Genomic DNA, 15,165 nt, shown 5'->3' with positions numbered 1-15,165 from the left:
CTTGTAAGTTGCACAATATAGGTAGCAAAAAATCACATGATAAAATAAAAATTGGAAAGAAATATGAAGAAGAAAATGAGGAAGTAGCTAGCAGTAGTCGGCAAGGCATTCCTCGATAAAAAATACAATACATATATTTGTTAGTTCTTATAATAAGAAATATTGACTATTGTAACAAAAAATTAATACAAGTCTTATTTATAATTGTGCACCTTTTCTAATACATAATATTATTTTTTCTTTTGGAGTAATCATATACAATGCTTAATAGTATCTAATTACTCTTAAACTCAACAACTTATACTATAAAAAATGTATGCGACCAAGCACCAAGAATTTTTTTTTAATTAATACATAGGAGTATTATTTAATCATATAACAAAAAAGCTCTTGCCAAAAGAATTACCTCAATTGCAATAGAAAAGCTCCCAAGATTCTATGTCAATCTCAATTGCCTCTTTAGGCAAAAGCCTTGAACGAAGTTTAACAACATATCACCGATTTTTATTATTTTTCACCAAGACGACAAATAAAGTGGTTCGAATAAAATAGAGTGTAATTTTTATTCTTTTAAACAAGCAAGTCAGTGTATTAAAATCTTAGTAATTAGCTAGGTCAAATATAAAGCTACAAGTAGACACTTAAACTTGTATAAAGTTGAATATATAAACGCATGTCGTTCAACATGGCATCCTACATGACAATTTGTGTCCTACGTGGTGTCCTACATGTATTATGTCACGTAGGACTCATGTATCTACTTGTTAAATTTTATACAAGTTAAAGTATCTACTTGTGCACACCCAAAGTTTGAGGACGTAAATGTAAAACGAGACCAAGTTAAATGGCACATATATATATATTATGCATTTATTTTTCTATGTATGACCCCATATATAAAATTGTGTTAATGCGATCAATTGTCTTGCATACTGTAACAGACAAAATGAATAGTGAACACTGCTTAAGTTGGTAACACATTGCCCACATATTTAATAAGAATTTTAAAATATTTTGGTTTATAGATATTTGTATAGTTATAAATCATTTGATTAACAGGTATTTTGAAGTTAAATTATTACTAATATAGAAATGCATTGTTTTTTTAAAAAAACTGATTAAAAAGGAAAGTGAGTCATTAGTAGATATGAATTATAAGCTTAATACAATAGGGGTGAAAAAGAAGTAACAAAAACTATTCGGGGGTGGCAGGGTAATTTTCTTAAATATAGTAGATGAACAAAAACGTGATACTAACAGAATTTCCCTCCCAAACTTCAGACTTGCAGTTTGCATCAAGAAATTTCTATGGCGAAAGGAGAATCTTCCACTAATCAGAAAGCTGATTGGATTGAAAATGTTGAAGCAAAGGTGCAATGGCTATATGATTATTGGCAGACGCACTTCCCGGGAACCAAGGAAGACAAAATGCTTGATATGGAGTATGCAATCAGTACCTGTGTCGTCGACATATATGCAATAATTCCTGAAGGTAAATTTCTTTTATGGATTATCCAGAAAAAAAAAATGCATTCAATTCAATTTCTAAACTACTCATGACAATGAGTTTAACCGGTACAAATTTGTGTAGAAAACCTGCAATTGAATTATGAGCGTGCAGTGTTCGAGTATCTAAGAGGAAGCGCGCATAATGCTATTCCTGGGGTTTATAGCAAGAAAGCGGAGGATCATCTAAAGAATGCTGTGAGTGAAAGCACAATTACATTGTTTGAATTTAGGTTTGGTTTCTTTCTGACGGTTAATTTTATGTAGACTAAATTCAATCCTGATTTGCTGGTTGCTTGGAATGCCCTCGGTGACTGCGTTGCTAAGAAAGGAGATTACTCTACAGCTAGAAATTGCTTTCTCTTTGTCCTTGGGAAGGTTATTTCGCTGCTGTTCTAGATTTTCGGTTCTCTAAATTTGAACGTTACCTGATAGATACTTCATCTTTTATTTGATTTAGAAAGAAGACGCCAGGACTTTACGTCATCTTGCATACCTTGAATTGATGTGTGCACGGGGTGAATTGGAGCCATATGGTGCAATTTTTGTCTTTTTTCTCCTTAATTTACAATTCTCCAGGGAGAATCTCAAGTATATTCACTTTATTTGTTTGTGGTTGTTATTGATCTGCTTATCTGATTGCATATACCTTTCACAGTTCCGGAAGATCTTGAACATGATAAACCTTTCACAGTTCCGGAAGATCCTCAACATCATATTGAAGAATGTATCAAATATGCAGAAAAGGCAATCAAACTGAAAGACGCCGAAGGATGTCGTTGTTACTGTAAGACTTAGGAACTGCTTTGATCGCTCTAAGCTTTGCCAAATGTTTTGCTTGATGTTTGTCTACTTCCTCAGTCTTATTATAGTTACATGGTTGATAGATGAATTAGGAAGTGCATATCTTACTTCCTTTATCCTGGATGGAAGATGGAATGACCATGCTATTCTAATGTCATTAGAAGCATTCGAAAAAGCTGTAAGTAGTTCTGACAATCTTGTCTCTGTACATAGTTTTCCTTTATTTTAACATTAAACTTAGATGTACAGTATTAGCTCCCTGTAAGCCTGGCTGGTTTGTTCTTTTAAATATTTGGGAGTTTCTTCTGATTTTCTACCCCATTTCAGGAAAGAATTGATACAATAAAGTCAGAGCCAGATTTTCAATGCGAGTGTGGCCTAGTAAGTTTTTGAAGAAAAATATTGGGTTTTTACTGATGAACTATTCTATCATATGGGATTTTCAATGCGATTGTGGCTTCGATTCTTGCTAATTATAGCCTCATATTTTCATGATTGTGCTATTGAAGAATTGGAGGAAAAAAAGACAAGAGACCATGTATCAAGTTTGCAACTCTGTTTTTCTAATTTTATTTTTTGCTTGGGTCTCTCAGAATTTGAGAATCATTAGGATCTTTGTTGATATGTAAAGATCCAAAGGAATGAAACCACTCAAGAAGAAGACACTGGTAACTTTACAGATAAGACAAAAGTCGGTAAACTAAATGAAAAAGACATGATTTGAAATAGAAGAATTCTTTGTAAAATAGGAGATACTTACACAGGATGTACTTAAAGGAAGCACAGGAAATTTTACAGGTAATTTCTCATTGAATTAGTTACCTTTTTCTAGGAGTTAAGAATCACGTCTATGTTTTCCGGAGAGAAAAAATCAGTAAATGAATATTACAAGATCTGCAGAGATCAGTGACATGTTGAATTGAGTTAAGGACGAAATAATCTATCTAGAAGAACGAGTGCTTAAATAGGGAAGTAAAGATTCAATTTAGAAAGACAGACTTATTAAAAAGAACTGGCTTCAGCAGTATCTGCCTGCCTGTGTGAAAGCTTTTTTCTGTGCTTATTCTTGTCCAACTTTTTTAAAGCTCGAAACTTCATATGCTTAGTGAAGAAAGAACCAAGAGTCACTAAAATAAGCTCACTTATATTCATCTTCACATTTTATGTTTGCATATATCATGATATCTTAAATATAGTCTTCACTTTCCGCTTTTCTTAAATTCAATGCCATGTTGAGTAAATCCAAACATTTGTACACTCAGGCGAACAGGCTTCTGGAGAACTACGAGAAGTCCCTCATTAGGTTATCAGATGCTGTAGAGAAGGATCCTGCCCATGATGCGTCACATCAAGTGGAAATAACAGTTCAGCTTCTTGACAAATTAGAAGAATTAGTTCAGGTAAGATTATTTGATTGTGGTTATTTTATATGAAGCATCTGTAAGTGATATTCTGATCAGTTGCATTAGGAACGGCATGGTTGACGACATTAGAAATTTAGAATCATAAGGGAATTGTCTGTGATCAAAGGTTCATTGTTTCCAGTTATATTCAAAGTGCAGGCCAGTGATAACTATTTACAAGAGGTATTCAAGGAGTCGCACTCCTTGCGATTGCACATCTAACTTGTCAAACTCCCAACATGGCATAGTGCAGTGCTTTGATGTGTCCACACTTACCTATGGAACTCTAACCTGTTTAAACGATGATCTCATCACCACGTAAAGCTTTCTGTTTCCTGATATAACATAATGTATGATGAGGTAGTCCTTTTGGTAACATTGTACTAATGATAGCTAGGGGGACAGATGTAACACGAAATTTGATTTTATGGTATGACAGGAAAACACCAAAAAATAGTCATGCTTTCTAAAATTGACTTAATGTGTAAGTTTGAAGTGCAGTTGATTGATTGATTTTTGGAATATTGCTAAACAAGTAGAGGCTCGGGAATTGCAATAGGAAGCTACGATTATGTGGAATTAAGAGCTATTTGGATAGGAATATTCAAGTTGGTAATACAATTGATCAACTTGGTAACTATCCTATGGCTGCCCCAGAAAGCTCGGTTCAGTTTCTCCTACTTTTTCTGAATTCTTCACTTACTACTACATATAAATAATATTAACAAAGAGTAAAGGAAAATTTATTACTACATACAAAATAGTTGCAGAAGGTCTCAAGGAGGTATCCATTTGGAAAAAATTTCTAACTGTTAAGCATAAGACATATCTAGAAGAAAACAAGATGAGGTAATGAAACATGGTGCCTTCTTCTGCTTTCATTTCTTGATTTTTTTTCAAGAAACATGAATGTTATGATATAGTCTTCTAAAAAATAATGCCTTAGATTCTTAGTTTTTAAATGTTTTCTTCTTTTGAGTCGTTAAGAGATTATGAATGACATTGTGAAGGATGCATTTAAATTATGTGATCCTGCTTTTCAGGGTAAGAGTAATGAAAATAGAAAGGGGAAGAGTAAGGCAAAGAGTAAAGGAAAGGGCAAGAGAAAGAGTAAGGGAAAGAGTACGGAGACAAGCTTTGCTTCCCTGATCCAGTCACTTGATGATATTGATTGTAAGGCTTTACATTATTCATAATTTAACTATAAACATTGATTTATCTATTTATCTATTTAGTTGAGGTAATGTGTTTTCTGGCAGTGGATCCTTCCTACAACAAAGCAACCTTGGATGTCTTAGCTGAAGGCCCTAACAAAGGGCTTGCAGTTATGGGAGTAGTCCGGTGCTTGGTTAAGTATGAGTATGGTGTTCCATTGTAAGTTGCTTCATCTAGAAGAATCAATGATCATTTTGAGAATTTCTTTTAAAAGTGGGAAGTTACTAGGCTGAGCAGCCCTAGTTTAAGCTTAAATACTTATTTCTCAATGTGTACTCTCATTCAAACAGATACTATGTGCTCTGTGACTCTGATGGGAACAGTTTTGTCCTTCTAGTGTTTGGGATACAGGAAGAAGCGGTAAGCACTACATTATGTTGTTTTAATGTTTCTTGGTACATCTGTTGAAATCTTAATTCCTAGAAAAAAGTTGTCTGGTAAAGTAGAGTATCTTGGAGAAACCAAGATAAGTAAATCAACAGATAAGTTTGCTGCTATACTGTTGCAGCAGTAACATGCCTAAAAAATAAGCGAAGGATTTTGCACTTCCTAGATGAAAAACTAGTTTAAAGGGAACCTCTCTTCTTTAATACTGTATGTAATTAAAGAAGATTACATTTGCCACTTCATAAGTGAGCCTGAATATCATCTCTTTATATATGTATCTGATTTTGGTTTGTGTCAGCCCCACCCAATTATTATCTAGTGAATAAATGTCATATCTTTGAATATTTATCTTACTTCAGATTATTGTGGTGACATATAGCCTACCATATTCCTATACTAAAATGCAATAAGCAAATAGTAAGGTAACATAACTAAAGGTTTTCTAGGAAAGGCATGGTCTATGAATTATTGATTGTGGAAGGAGAAAAAGGAAAGAAATGAAAAATGACACAAGAACTATGAGTCATGACAGTCATGGTTAACATCAACTCATCATAGAGTGAGTTTCTGTAAGTATTGGCTATCCAGCTCCCCATTAGACTTTCACATCATTACTTAACGAACTACTCTTGTTGACAGATTAAACAAGGAGATCAGGTCACACTATTGGAGCCCTTTTGCAAATTTGTTGATTTTAAATGGAAGGAAAAGGTAAACTCATTATATAATATCTGTGGTATTTCACATCCAATGCTATTCCAAATATGCCATATTGCTTTCTCCATCATTTTCTCCTTTTCTTGATTGTGACTGATTGGAAAGGTTTAGTGCTAGAAGAACAATATTCCATACACTAATCTGTCAGCCAAGTTTTGTCAGTCCTTACTAATAATTGTTATTTTTACTGCAGCACTATCAATTCCAATCTGTGCGAGTCAATAATGTGGAACAAGTCCTTGTAAATGGAAAGACTGTATCTTCTGATTTTGCTATATAACCAATACCAATGTAGTCATAAACTCTACTGTGTGTAAGCTACCGTGGGATTCGAGGAAACAAATAGTTTACTGCTTGTCTACTACATGCAATTAGCAGGTGTTACAACTTGATATGAGATTAAACTCTACTGTGTGTAAGCTGCCGTGGGATTCGAGGAAACAAATACTTAACTGCTTGTCTACTACATGCAATTAGCAGGTGTTACAACTTGATATGAGATTATACTCTACTGCCCATATATGAAGGTAATAGTCATGTGTTCTACATGTGAATTTGCGTATTACGTATATTATGTCACATTGGACTCATGTGTTTACTTGTTCAATTTTATGCAAGTTTAAGTGTCTGAGGCCAAGTTAAAAGGTATATTTATGTATTATGCCATACATACATATGATCTTTTAACTTACGTCTACTCACATTTATGCCCTCCAACTTTGAGCTTGCAAAAGAAGACACTTAAACTTGTATAAAGTTGAACAAATAGGCAAGGCATTCTATTAGCAATCCTATAGCCTATAAGAGTCATCTTAAAAACAAGTTACGGTGATAGTCAGACAAAATCAGTGACTTGTTGTGTAGAAATTCAACATCATATTTTTACATTCAAATCTTGCTACTATATACCATTATCCACAAATCAAACAGAAACAATGACAATAATATTCCTCAATTAATACTACTAGAAATTGCTACCTAGTCAATCCCACGAAATCTTCAAAGAAACTAAACTTTCCCGGTACAAAGCCTTATTTGCCACAAAAGGTGGAACTTGTATAGACTTAAACTCAGTATATTCATTTTTCCGCAGATCATACTCAATAAAAGAACCATTATGCCTTCTCCATAGTATGTTCCCATTCTCCTTAACAAATAGGAAGGCACCTACTGGGCGGTATTTAATACCTCTAATCGGTAAATATAATATAGGCATTCCAATGAGTGAGAGTAAAGTAGGAAACTTGTTGATACAATTCCACCTATCTTTCTCCAGCGACCAAATCAAATTTTCCTCGCCAACCGTTGTGAAAACACAGACGCCATCACCCAATACATGTAATGTCGGCTGTTTCCCACATGTTTTTGGCACTACTGTTACAGTAAATTTTTCGTCTACTAGATGGAAAGATATAACTGCCCTGTTGTATGACATCCTGTGAATGACACCGTTTAATGAAACTTGATTACTGCATAGGTACTGGTTATAAGAATCAGGGGAAACAGGAAAAGTATTGTGAATTGCTCTCCAACATTGATTTTTAACCGAGTATACTTCAACAACGTTGAAGTATTTGTTTATCAAGTAATGTACACATATAACCTTGTAATCTTCAGCCACAAAATCATAGGCAAAACCAAATATTGGAGATGTGGAACAACGATTTGTCTTTGTGTTTTGACTGAAAAGAGAATTTTGAATGAGTTTGTATTTTCCAACCACAGGATTGAATAATGTCATACAATAGCCAAGATCGTATGACGTCATAAAGATCAAGCCACTGCATGAAAACACTTGTAATGAAAAATAGTCACTAAAGTATTCTGGGATATTCAGATACACAACTTTTGAATCAGCATTAATTGATGCTTCCGTTGACACAATTTTAAATTTGCGTGTTCCTTCTCTATGTTGAAGGATTGAATTAACCAAGACAATTTTTTTACGACTAATATCGATAGACGATTTATGTAGATGTGACTTGATGAAGTCGGCGTCATCGATACAACCATACCATGATTTGCAACAACTTTTGAATCGTGTAAGAGATTTCACAGGAAGCTTAAAGAAGATGGAGTTGACAATATCTCCAGGCAAATGGGGGAGGCCATCCATGTTGGTGATAGGTATTTTTTTGTTTCTACGCTATATAATAGTACAATTTAAACAAACCTAATTCAACGCTAATTCTACTCCAAGTAGTAGAAGGTAAGTTGGACTCTACAATTAAATTATGAGCTTGTTTACCAAAAATATTAAGTATTCCAAATTATATTATGAGCTTGTTTACCAAAAATACATTTTATTTTCCATTGCTCGGTTATTAATTCATATTCTACTTCAGTAATATAATAAAATTGACAAGTTCCGTAGTTGATCCCTTGTTCATTTTGAGAACAAGAAACTCTCTAAACAACTAATTAACGTAATAAAATTATGAACAGCGACCAATTGATTTTAATAAGCAAATATCCCAAATAAGAGTGAGATACTGTAATTTTTTTTATTATTACAAGTCAACTATAAACTAGGAGCATGCATGTATATTTAGAGTATGTCAAATTGAAATTAGAAGTGATTTTGCTTATGATTGTTTGTATTACAAACAATCAACGAAGAATAATAGTATTATATTTTAGCGATTTAGGTTAAATAAAAAGCATATAGTTCTTATATACTTTTCATAAGCGAAAAGCCTCAATTGAACTAAAATTTGAACAAATTGTTTAATTAGTCATTGATCAAATGGCTGCTCATTTTTCATGAATTCATTAATCACATTTAATTAGACACTCTCATTATATACTCATCACCCTATTGCAATTTTTTGTTTTACATCTTGCAAAATTATATATGGTACTGTGATTAGCATCAAATTTAATTACAAGAGAAATTTACTTCGTTTATTTCTGAGAAGGAAAATCACTCTTCATGTACATACAATCGGATAAATATGTTTCATGTTGAATCACTTTTTCCAACTTTTCAATTCTACTTCGACATAGTGAACTAATGAAATGGTTTATGGAGGGCATAATATATAAATATATTTAAACTTGTATAAAATTGAATAGATAGATACACGTGTCCTACATGACATAATACATGTAGGACACACAATTGCCATGTAGGGTGTCATGTAGGATGAATGTGTCCATTTGCTCAATTTTATACAACTTTAAGTGTACATGTGCAAACTCAAAATTAAAGGTTATAATTGTCAGTCGGCAAGTTAAAGATCATGTTTATGTATTATGTCTTTATGGAGAGATACTATAGTTTTGGAAGGCCGTAAATGTCCATTAACATTTTATTCTATTTACTATAAGCATGAATTAGTACTCATTCATAGAGTTTAGTCAAAAGTTGTAAATTGTTTACTGCCATAAACTTAGCTTGTAGAATTATTTTATTTTAGTTTACAAGGTAATTTAGTATAATATGATTTGAAAGGTATTTTCGTAATTCAACTAATGAAGCGCGTTGGTACCTTTATTTTTTCTTAAAATACTACTTATTATACCTTACATTTCATTCTTGACCAAAACAAAGCAAGAAGAATATCAATGACAAATAACTAACAATCATATATCTTGCTATCTTTAGCGTATGGAGGATATATATGTCAACCAACATGTGAGTAGAGAAGTGAAAGCCAGATGTCCCACAAAATATAAAAGATAGAAAAATATTCATATTATCATACACTTGTCAACATGAAAGGCTAAATTAAATCATTGATAATACAATTCATATATGACTTTTGTACAATAGATTATTATAGTATTCGTACCTCCTATAAATAAAAAATATAAAAGTGGGACACGGAGATTTCTTCAAATACTAGTAAATATGAGACTCTAAGGTTAAAACTTAAAACATTAAACGTGAAAATGTGCATCTTAACTAAACTAAGGTCCTATTACCCCCTAACCCTTTTTTTTTGTAATTTTGTGCATCTTTTTGGCTTACGTGGCATCCAAATATATCCCACGTGCCTCAATTGCGTGGAGTCACGGAGTGTGCCACATAAGACAAAAGGTGTACAAAATTACAAAAAAATAAGTTCAGGGATAATAAGACCTTAGTTTAGTTAAAGCGTGTCTCTGAAATTTCGATCATAATCTAGGAATACTTGTGCCTTATCCCTTTTAGTTTTTAGAAAGTATAAATGAGTAGGTTAAAGTAAGATACAAAATGATAATGGATTGTTGGTATTACTAACTAAAGTTGAATAAACAAATTGTGTGTAAAGTGTTTCTCTCCTAAGAAATAAAATGAATGATCATAATGACATGACACCATCGACGATAGATCGATGTTTAGACACTAGATCTTGTAGTCGTTGCAGCAATAAATCGAAATCATCTCTGCTATTCACAAGACTAAGACGAACATAACGATTTTCAACTCCAAATGCAGCGCCTTTTCGACCAATAATATCTGCTTTCCTCAGCACGTTGTGACACTCTTCATCTTCTTCCGCTTCACATTTTAACCACGCAAAAGCTGCGTAAAAAAAAAACATGAAAAAAATTGATAAGTATATTGAATTTCACTTAACTTGTTGTTGATGCTTAAGTACTAATTAACTATAGCTACCTGGAGAAGGTGGCCTAACTTGTTTTGAAAATGCACAATGTTGGGAGGGAAGTTGTTCAATTGAGAATCGTTTTGAAGTAGACAAGATCTCCGCGAGCTTTTCCCATCTAGTCTTCATAATTGTATGTGCAAATCGAAACATTTCTCTTCTATCTCCTTGTAACACAACGTTTAAGAGTTTTAAAGCTCTCAATTGAGTTTCACGCGGAACACCATAAGTGTTTAAATCTATGTATTCCACCATTCTATCGTACACATCTTTGTCTTTGACTATAGCCCATCTATATGTATATCAAAGGAAATTAATTAATTAATTAATTTAACTCGTAATATATCGTTATGAATGAGTAAGTAAGAGTTGTTGATTAAGTACCCAAATCTGCTACCGGCATGACCAGTGAGCTTTGAAAGTGTAAATAACATGACATCTTCATCCATAGGGCTTGGAATCGCGGTGTAATGTGGCCAATAGTAAGCTAAATCGTAAACATGCCTTGCAAATTTTCCTTGAAGGACTGCCTTGTTTAAGTGCCCATCTGGATTGTTTGGACATGTCACAAACTCAATGAAATTCGTACTAGTACTAGTACTCCTTGTTTTGTTTTTCCACGAGGATGTATCTCCACTAAACTTATACTTCTTCGAATCCAATAGCTCTGTTTGTGATTTGTAAACAGGGTAGTAAGGAGCAGAAGCAACAACTTTGGTGGGCGATGAATAGGGGGTGTGATGGGAAAGAGCATACACCGCGGCATTAAGAAGCTGAGTTGAGCCAGCTCCGAATAATATGTACTTGTTTGATGTGTTTGCATTTCCTACAGTGTCATGTAACTTGTGGATTACATTCTTCAATTGCTTAGAAATGAGTGAACCATCCTCAAATTCATATCCCATTCTATGCCATCCCGCCACCATTACACCACTACTCCCTGCATTTTGCTTCCAAAATGGCTCTAAAAACATTGGGTTCCCACTGCAACATATTAAAAAAACGCGAATTTTAGATACATTGGAAATCAACTGTAGCAATGAGTACATTTTCCAAGGCAAATATTAAAATTTCGTTATCTATTTTTCAATGTATAGTAAATTACCTGTCTACATCAACCGCGCAATTGGGTTTAAAGAGAGAGCAATCAGGGCCGGTAAAGCATGCATTGCACTCACAAATAGGTGTTCCGTCCTCTCTGAGTACTAAGCCATCTAAATAAGCCCTTCCATGTCCTGAACAACTAATAGACGCAACGTTCTCTGCTTCTATAGCTGCTTCTCTTGTCCAGCTTAGGCGCGTCCTACTCTGAATTATTACTAACACAATACATGTAAAATTGACAATTACTGAAACGCTAAATAACACTTTCCACTTCAAATCTACTAACGACATATCTAGGTTTGAGGATTTTTTGGAAACAAAATACCCTTTGTGATAATAGGAATATCAACGGTATGTTTTGTTGCATTTATACCAGCCGTTAGGCTACTATTAATAACTAAATCAAATTATTAACTTCGTAAAACCACGTTTAAGGAACGTGATTAATTTTTTAATAGCATTAGAACGTGTAACAACTCCGCGTTGAAAAGTATTCTACTTGCTAATGTATAATAAACATATTAATTGGACCTCACATTGAAAACATGCACTACGTAATTATTTTAAATTCTATTTCTATCCACAAAAGTTTTGACTAACTATCTTTTCTATAATTATTTTTACTTGTCCATTATGCTAACTAAGCATAGTTATCCACTTTTATTTGTTCAGATTTAAAAGAGGTGTACAAGGGCATATATGGTCGGATAGGATTTACGAGTCGGATATCCTATTTAAAATAGGTGTATTCATTTTTTAATATAAATAAATGACATGTGGTAATTAAAAGGGGATGTGGCAATTTCATTTGTTATTTAAAGAAAAGAACAATGAGTTGGTTATTTCCAGCAAAACAACTAACGTCTACAAGGGCATATATGGGCGAAAAGTTGGACGGCGAGGGCACAAATGAGCCAAACTTCAAAAGGGGTATATCTAGACATTTTTGCATAGTTTAGGGGCATATTTGACCCTTTTCCCCTTTGTTTTTAGAATAGTCCTATTTTAATCTTTAACTAATACCTATAATTTAATTTAATTCAATTTTTGTCAAGGTGAAATGTTTTGTCCATGTGAAGTGTGATGTGACAATTTCTTTAAATAAAAGAAAGTGTATTACACACGCCATTATGAGAGTGTAATAAATTGAACCTCACATTGAAAACATACACTAAGTTCGTTATTATATATTACATATATATATATATATATATATAAAATTGCTATCCACGGAAGTTTCCTTGCCATACATAATTGCCTATGTTGTTTTTACTTGACGTCAATTAAGTGTGAATTATTTTAAAGTATCAAACAACTTGGAATTAAGAATTATGAAACACTACGTAGACTTGATCTACATGCAATTCTTTATTTTACATTGAGATCTAATTATGAAGTTTCCCAATCAAGGATTTTTTTTTTCTTTAACAAATTAAAGGACCACCTAACGAGTGATACTTAATTAATCTAAAATAAGAAAAAGACTCAAATATGTCATTGAGAAAAGGTTTATTTATCTCATCCGATCCGTTAGAAGTATGGCTTATTTATGTCATGGCTAAAGTATTCATTACCCCCCTGAACTTGAAGCTTTTTATTCGGTGTACACCTAAACTATATTCCGTTTTAATTACCTCCCTGAACTTGTTTATTCCTCCATCACATACACCTTTTTTATCCACCTGCTCCTATTGTGATTATACGAGCGCGACAACTGGCAAAAGTGGTGATGTGGATTTCAACCTGGATAAATAATAGTCACCTAGATAAATTAATATGGCAAAAAGTAAATATCAAACATTCATTGTTTAAAAGTTATTTTTGAATAAGGGTTGATTTCGCGGAACTCTTCATGGATTTGGGTTTTTCTAGACGTAAACTTGGTCGATTAAATTTCAAATTTGTCTAAAATTCTTACCAAGTAAGTGTTAATCTTTGTTTCCTTTACTTTTCATTTACATTTTGCCCTATTTTTCATTTAAAATATGCCAAATATTAAAGAAAAATGGAGATTTTATGTTTTTTTTACCGTTGCAGCTTTATGATGTGACAAAAAATCACTTCCTCACGCGCCTAGTAGAGTGTGTTGTCAATTTCTACGCCAGGTGGACAATAAAGGTGTACGCGATGGAAGAATAAACAAGTTCGGGGGGTAATTAAAACGGAATATAGGTTAGGTGTACACCGAATAAAAAGCTTCAAGTTCAGGGGGGTAATGAATACTTTAGCCTTATGTCATTTCTATTTCAGAAAAGGCTTGTCCATGCCATTATTTGTTAACTTAAAAAAGTTTCGATTTTGCTTTTTTATACGTGGTCAATTATGATTTGACCACATCATTAATTAAATCATTTTTAAAAGAGAAAATGCTCAAATATGCCATCAAACTTTGAGAAAAGGCTCATATATGTCAATCGTTAAAAGTTTGGTTCATCTATGCCATTTCAGTTAACAAATAATTGCATGAATGAGCCTTTTCTCAAACAAAAATGACATAACTGAGCCAAAATTTTAACGGATGTCATATTTAAACCTTTGAAATATAATGGTTACATAGAGCGCCAAAGTACTTTCTTGAAACATTCGCAATTTGTTTTTTCTTTACTATTGTAACGACCTGTTTCCGTCGTTATAGAAAAGCCAACGTGGGAAAATTTGGGGCCGGAAAACTTTTTCGTAGTATTTTGAAATTTTCCAACCTAGTCCAAATTTGGACGAAATTTGAGTCTTTGAGGTGTAGGGAAATCTGCTAACAATCGGGTGAAGTATTTGTGTTTTTGATTTCATGAGGGGATAGATAACTCGTTAAGGAATCCGTACGACTTTACGGAATTGAATTCGGGTGAGTAGAACTCCCAGAATCGATCTTGGCGTAAAGGGTATTTTTCTGAGTGTCATGGGTTAGAGGTGTGTTGTGAAATGGGAATTTTGGAATTCTTGAATTAGCTCTCTAATTAAAGAATGCCGCATTGGCGCCGCTTTGACGGGGTTGCTGTGGCGGGGTGGTGGCCGCTGTGGCGGGTTCGACGCGAATTAAAGTCATTAATAAATCCCTAAACGACCTCATTATGCACTTTTTGACTTTTAGAGCTAAGGAGCGAACCCCGGGTGACTCCTACTCGTTTTTCACCATTCTTGAAGCTAAAGGTAATCTTTTCACTCCCCGAATCCGCTCTTCGATCCGTAGAACGTAATAAAATGGGTGAATATTGATGGGGGAGGGTTTTGTTACAGATTCTATGGTGGAAACAATCCTAAATTGGATAATTGGGATCATGGGTATGATATAGGGTTCATAAATTGTTAGTAATTCGGGTAATTAGTGATTGTTTATTGATTCTCGTATTATATTGATTGTTTGTAGACCAAAAACAAGCGGAACGAATCCCGAAAGGGAAGGATCAAGTTTCTTAGGGTTTCAAGTTTGTTTCGAAGTA

The 15,165-nt window shown here is 33.6% G+C and overlaps 3 protein-coding genes across 3 annotated transcripts; 1 reads left to right on the top strand and 2 right to left on the bottom strand.

Annotated features, from left to right (window-relative positions):
- The first annotated feature begins 1,308 nt into the window (after window positions 1-1,308).
- LOC125825171 (uncharacterized) lies at window positions 1,309-6,312 on the top strand. The gene is made up of 13 exons (XM_049504505.1): window positions 1,309-1,492; window positions 1,592-1,704; window positions 1,774-1,884; window positions 1,967-2,024; window positions 2,201-2,287; window positions 2,394-2,515; window positions 2,638-2,691; window positions 3,573-3,710; window positions 4,781-4,886; window positions 4,973-5,087; window positions 5,219-5,288; window positions 5,955-6,026; window positions 6,226-6,312. The coding sequence occupies exons 1-13, from the start codon at window positions 1,309-1,311 to the stop codon at window positions 6,310-6,312; spliced, it is 1,317 nt and encodes a 438-aa protein (XP_049360462.1).
- A 702-nt stretch (window positions 6,313-7,014) lies between these two features.
- LOC125825170 (F-box/kelch-repeat protein At3g23880-like) lies at window positions 7,015-8,148 on the bottom strand. Its single transcript, XM_049504503.1, has one exon. The coding sequence runs from the start codon at window positions 8,146-8,148 to the stop codon at window positions 7,015-7,017; it is 1,134 nt and encodes a 377-aa protein (XP_049360460.1).
- Window positions 8,149-10,318: 2,170 nt separating this feature from the next.
- Window positions 10,319-12,019, bottom strand: LOC125825274 (tryptophan aminotransferase-related protein 4-like). Its single transcript, XM_049504624.1, has 4 exons — window positions 11,730-12,019; window positions 11,009-11,608; window positions 10,636-10,916; window positions 10,319-10,542 (listed from the first exon to the last, which is right to left on the bottom strand). The coding sequence occupies exons 1-4, from the start codon at window positions 12,017-12,019 to the stop codon at window positions 10,319-10,321; spliced, it is 1,395 nt and encodes a 464-aa protein (XP_049360581.1).
- Window positions 12,020-15,165: the final 3,146 nt, after the last annotated feature.

Source organism: Solanum verrucosum, unplaced genomic scaffold (genome assembly GCF_900185275.1).
Source record: "Solanum verrucosum unplaced genomic scaffold, falcon-dt-bn FXZP01000113.1, whole genome shotgun sequence".
Taxonomy (NCBI): domain Eukaryota; kingdom Viridiplantae; phylum Streptophyta; class Magnoliopsida; order Solanales; family Solanaceae; genus Solanum; species Solanum verrucosum.
This window is presented reverse-complemented; position numbering and strand designations above follow the sequence as displayed.

Bases quoted from the DNA above. Each gene is read 5' to 3' on its own strand.
- LOC125825170 (XM_049504503.1), bottom strand. From the start codon at position 8,148: ATGGATGGCCTCCCCCATTTGCCTGGAGATATTGTCAACTCCATCTTC.
- LOC125825274 (XM_049504624.1), bottom strand. From the start codon at position 12,019: ATGTCGTTAGTAGATTTGAAGTGGAAAGTGTTATTTAGCGTTTCAGTA. The intron at 10,917-11,008 runs GTACTTAATCAA...ATATACATATAG, and splicing joins CATGCCGGTAGCAGATTTGG to ATGGGCTATAGTCAAAGACA. The intron at 10,543-10,635 runs GTAGCTATAGTT...TTTTTTACGCAG, and splicing joins AGTTAGGCCACCTTCTCCAG to CTTTTGCGTGGTTAAAATGT.
- LOC125825171 (XM_049504505.1), top strand. From the start codon at position 1,309: ATGGCGAAAGGAGAATCTTCCACTAATCAGAAAGCTGATTGGATTGAA. The intron at 1,885-1,966 runs GTTATTTCGCTG...TATTTGATTTAG, and splicing joins TTCTCTTTGTCCTTGGGAAG to AAAGAAGACGCCAGGACTTT. The intron at 2,692-3,572 runs GTAAGTTTTTGA...TTGTACACTCAG, and splicing joins TTCAATGCGAGTGTGGCCTA to GCGAACAGGCTTCTGGAGAA.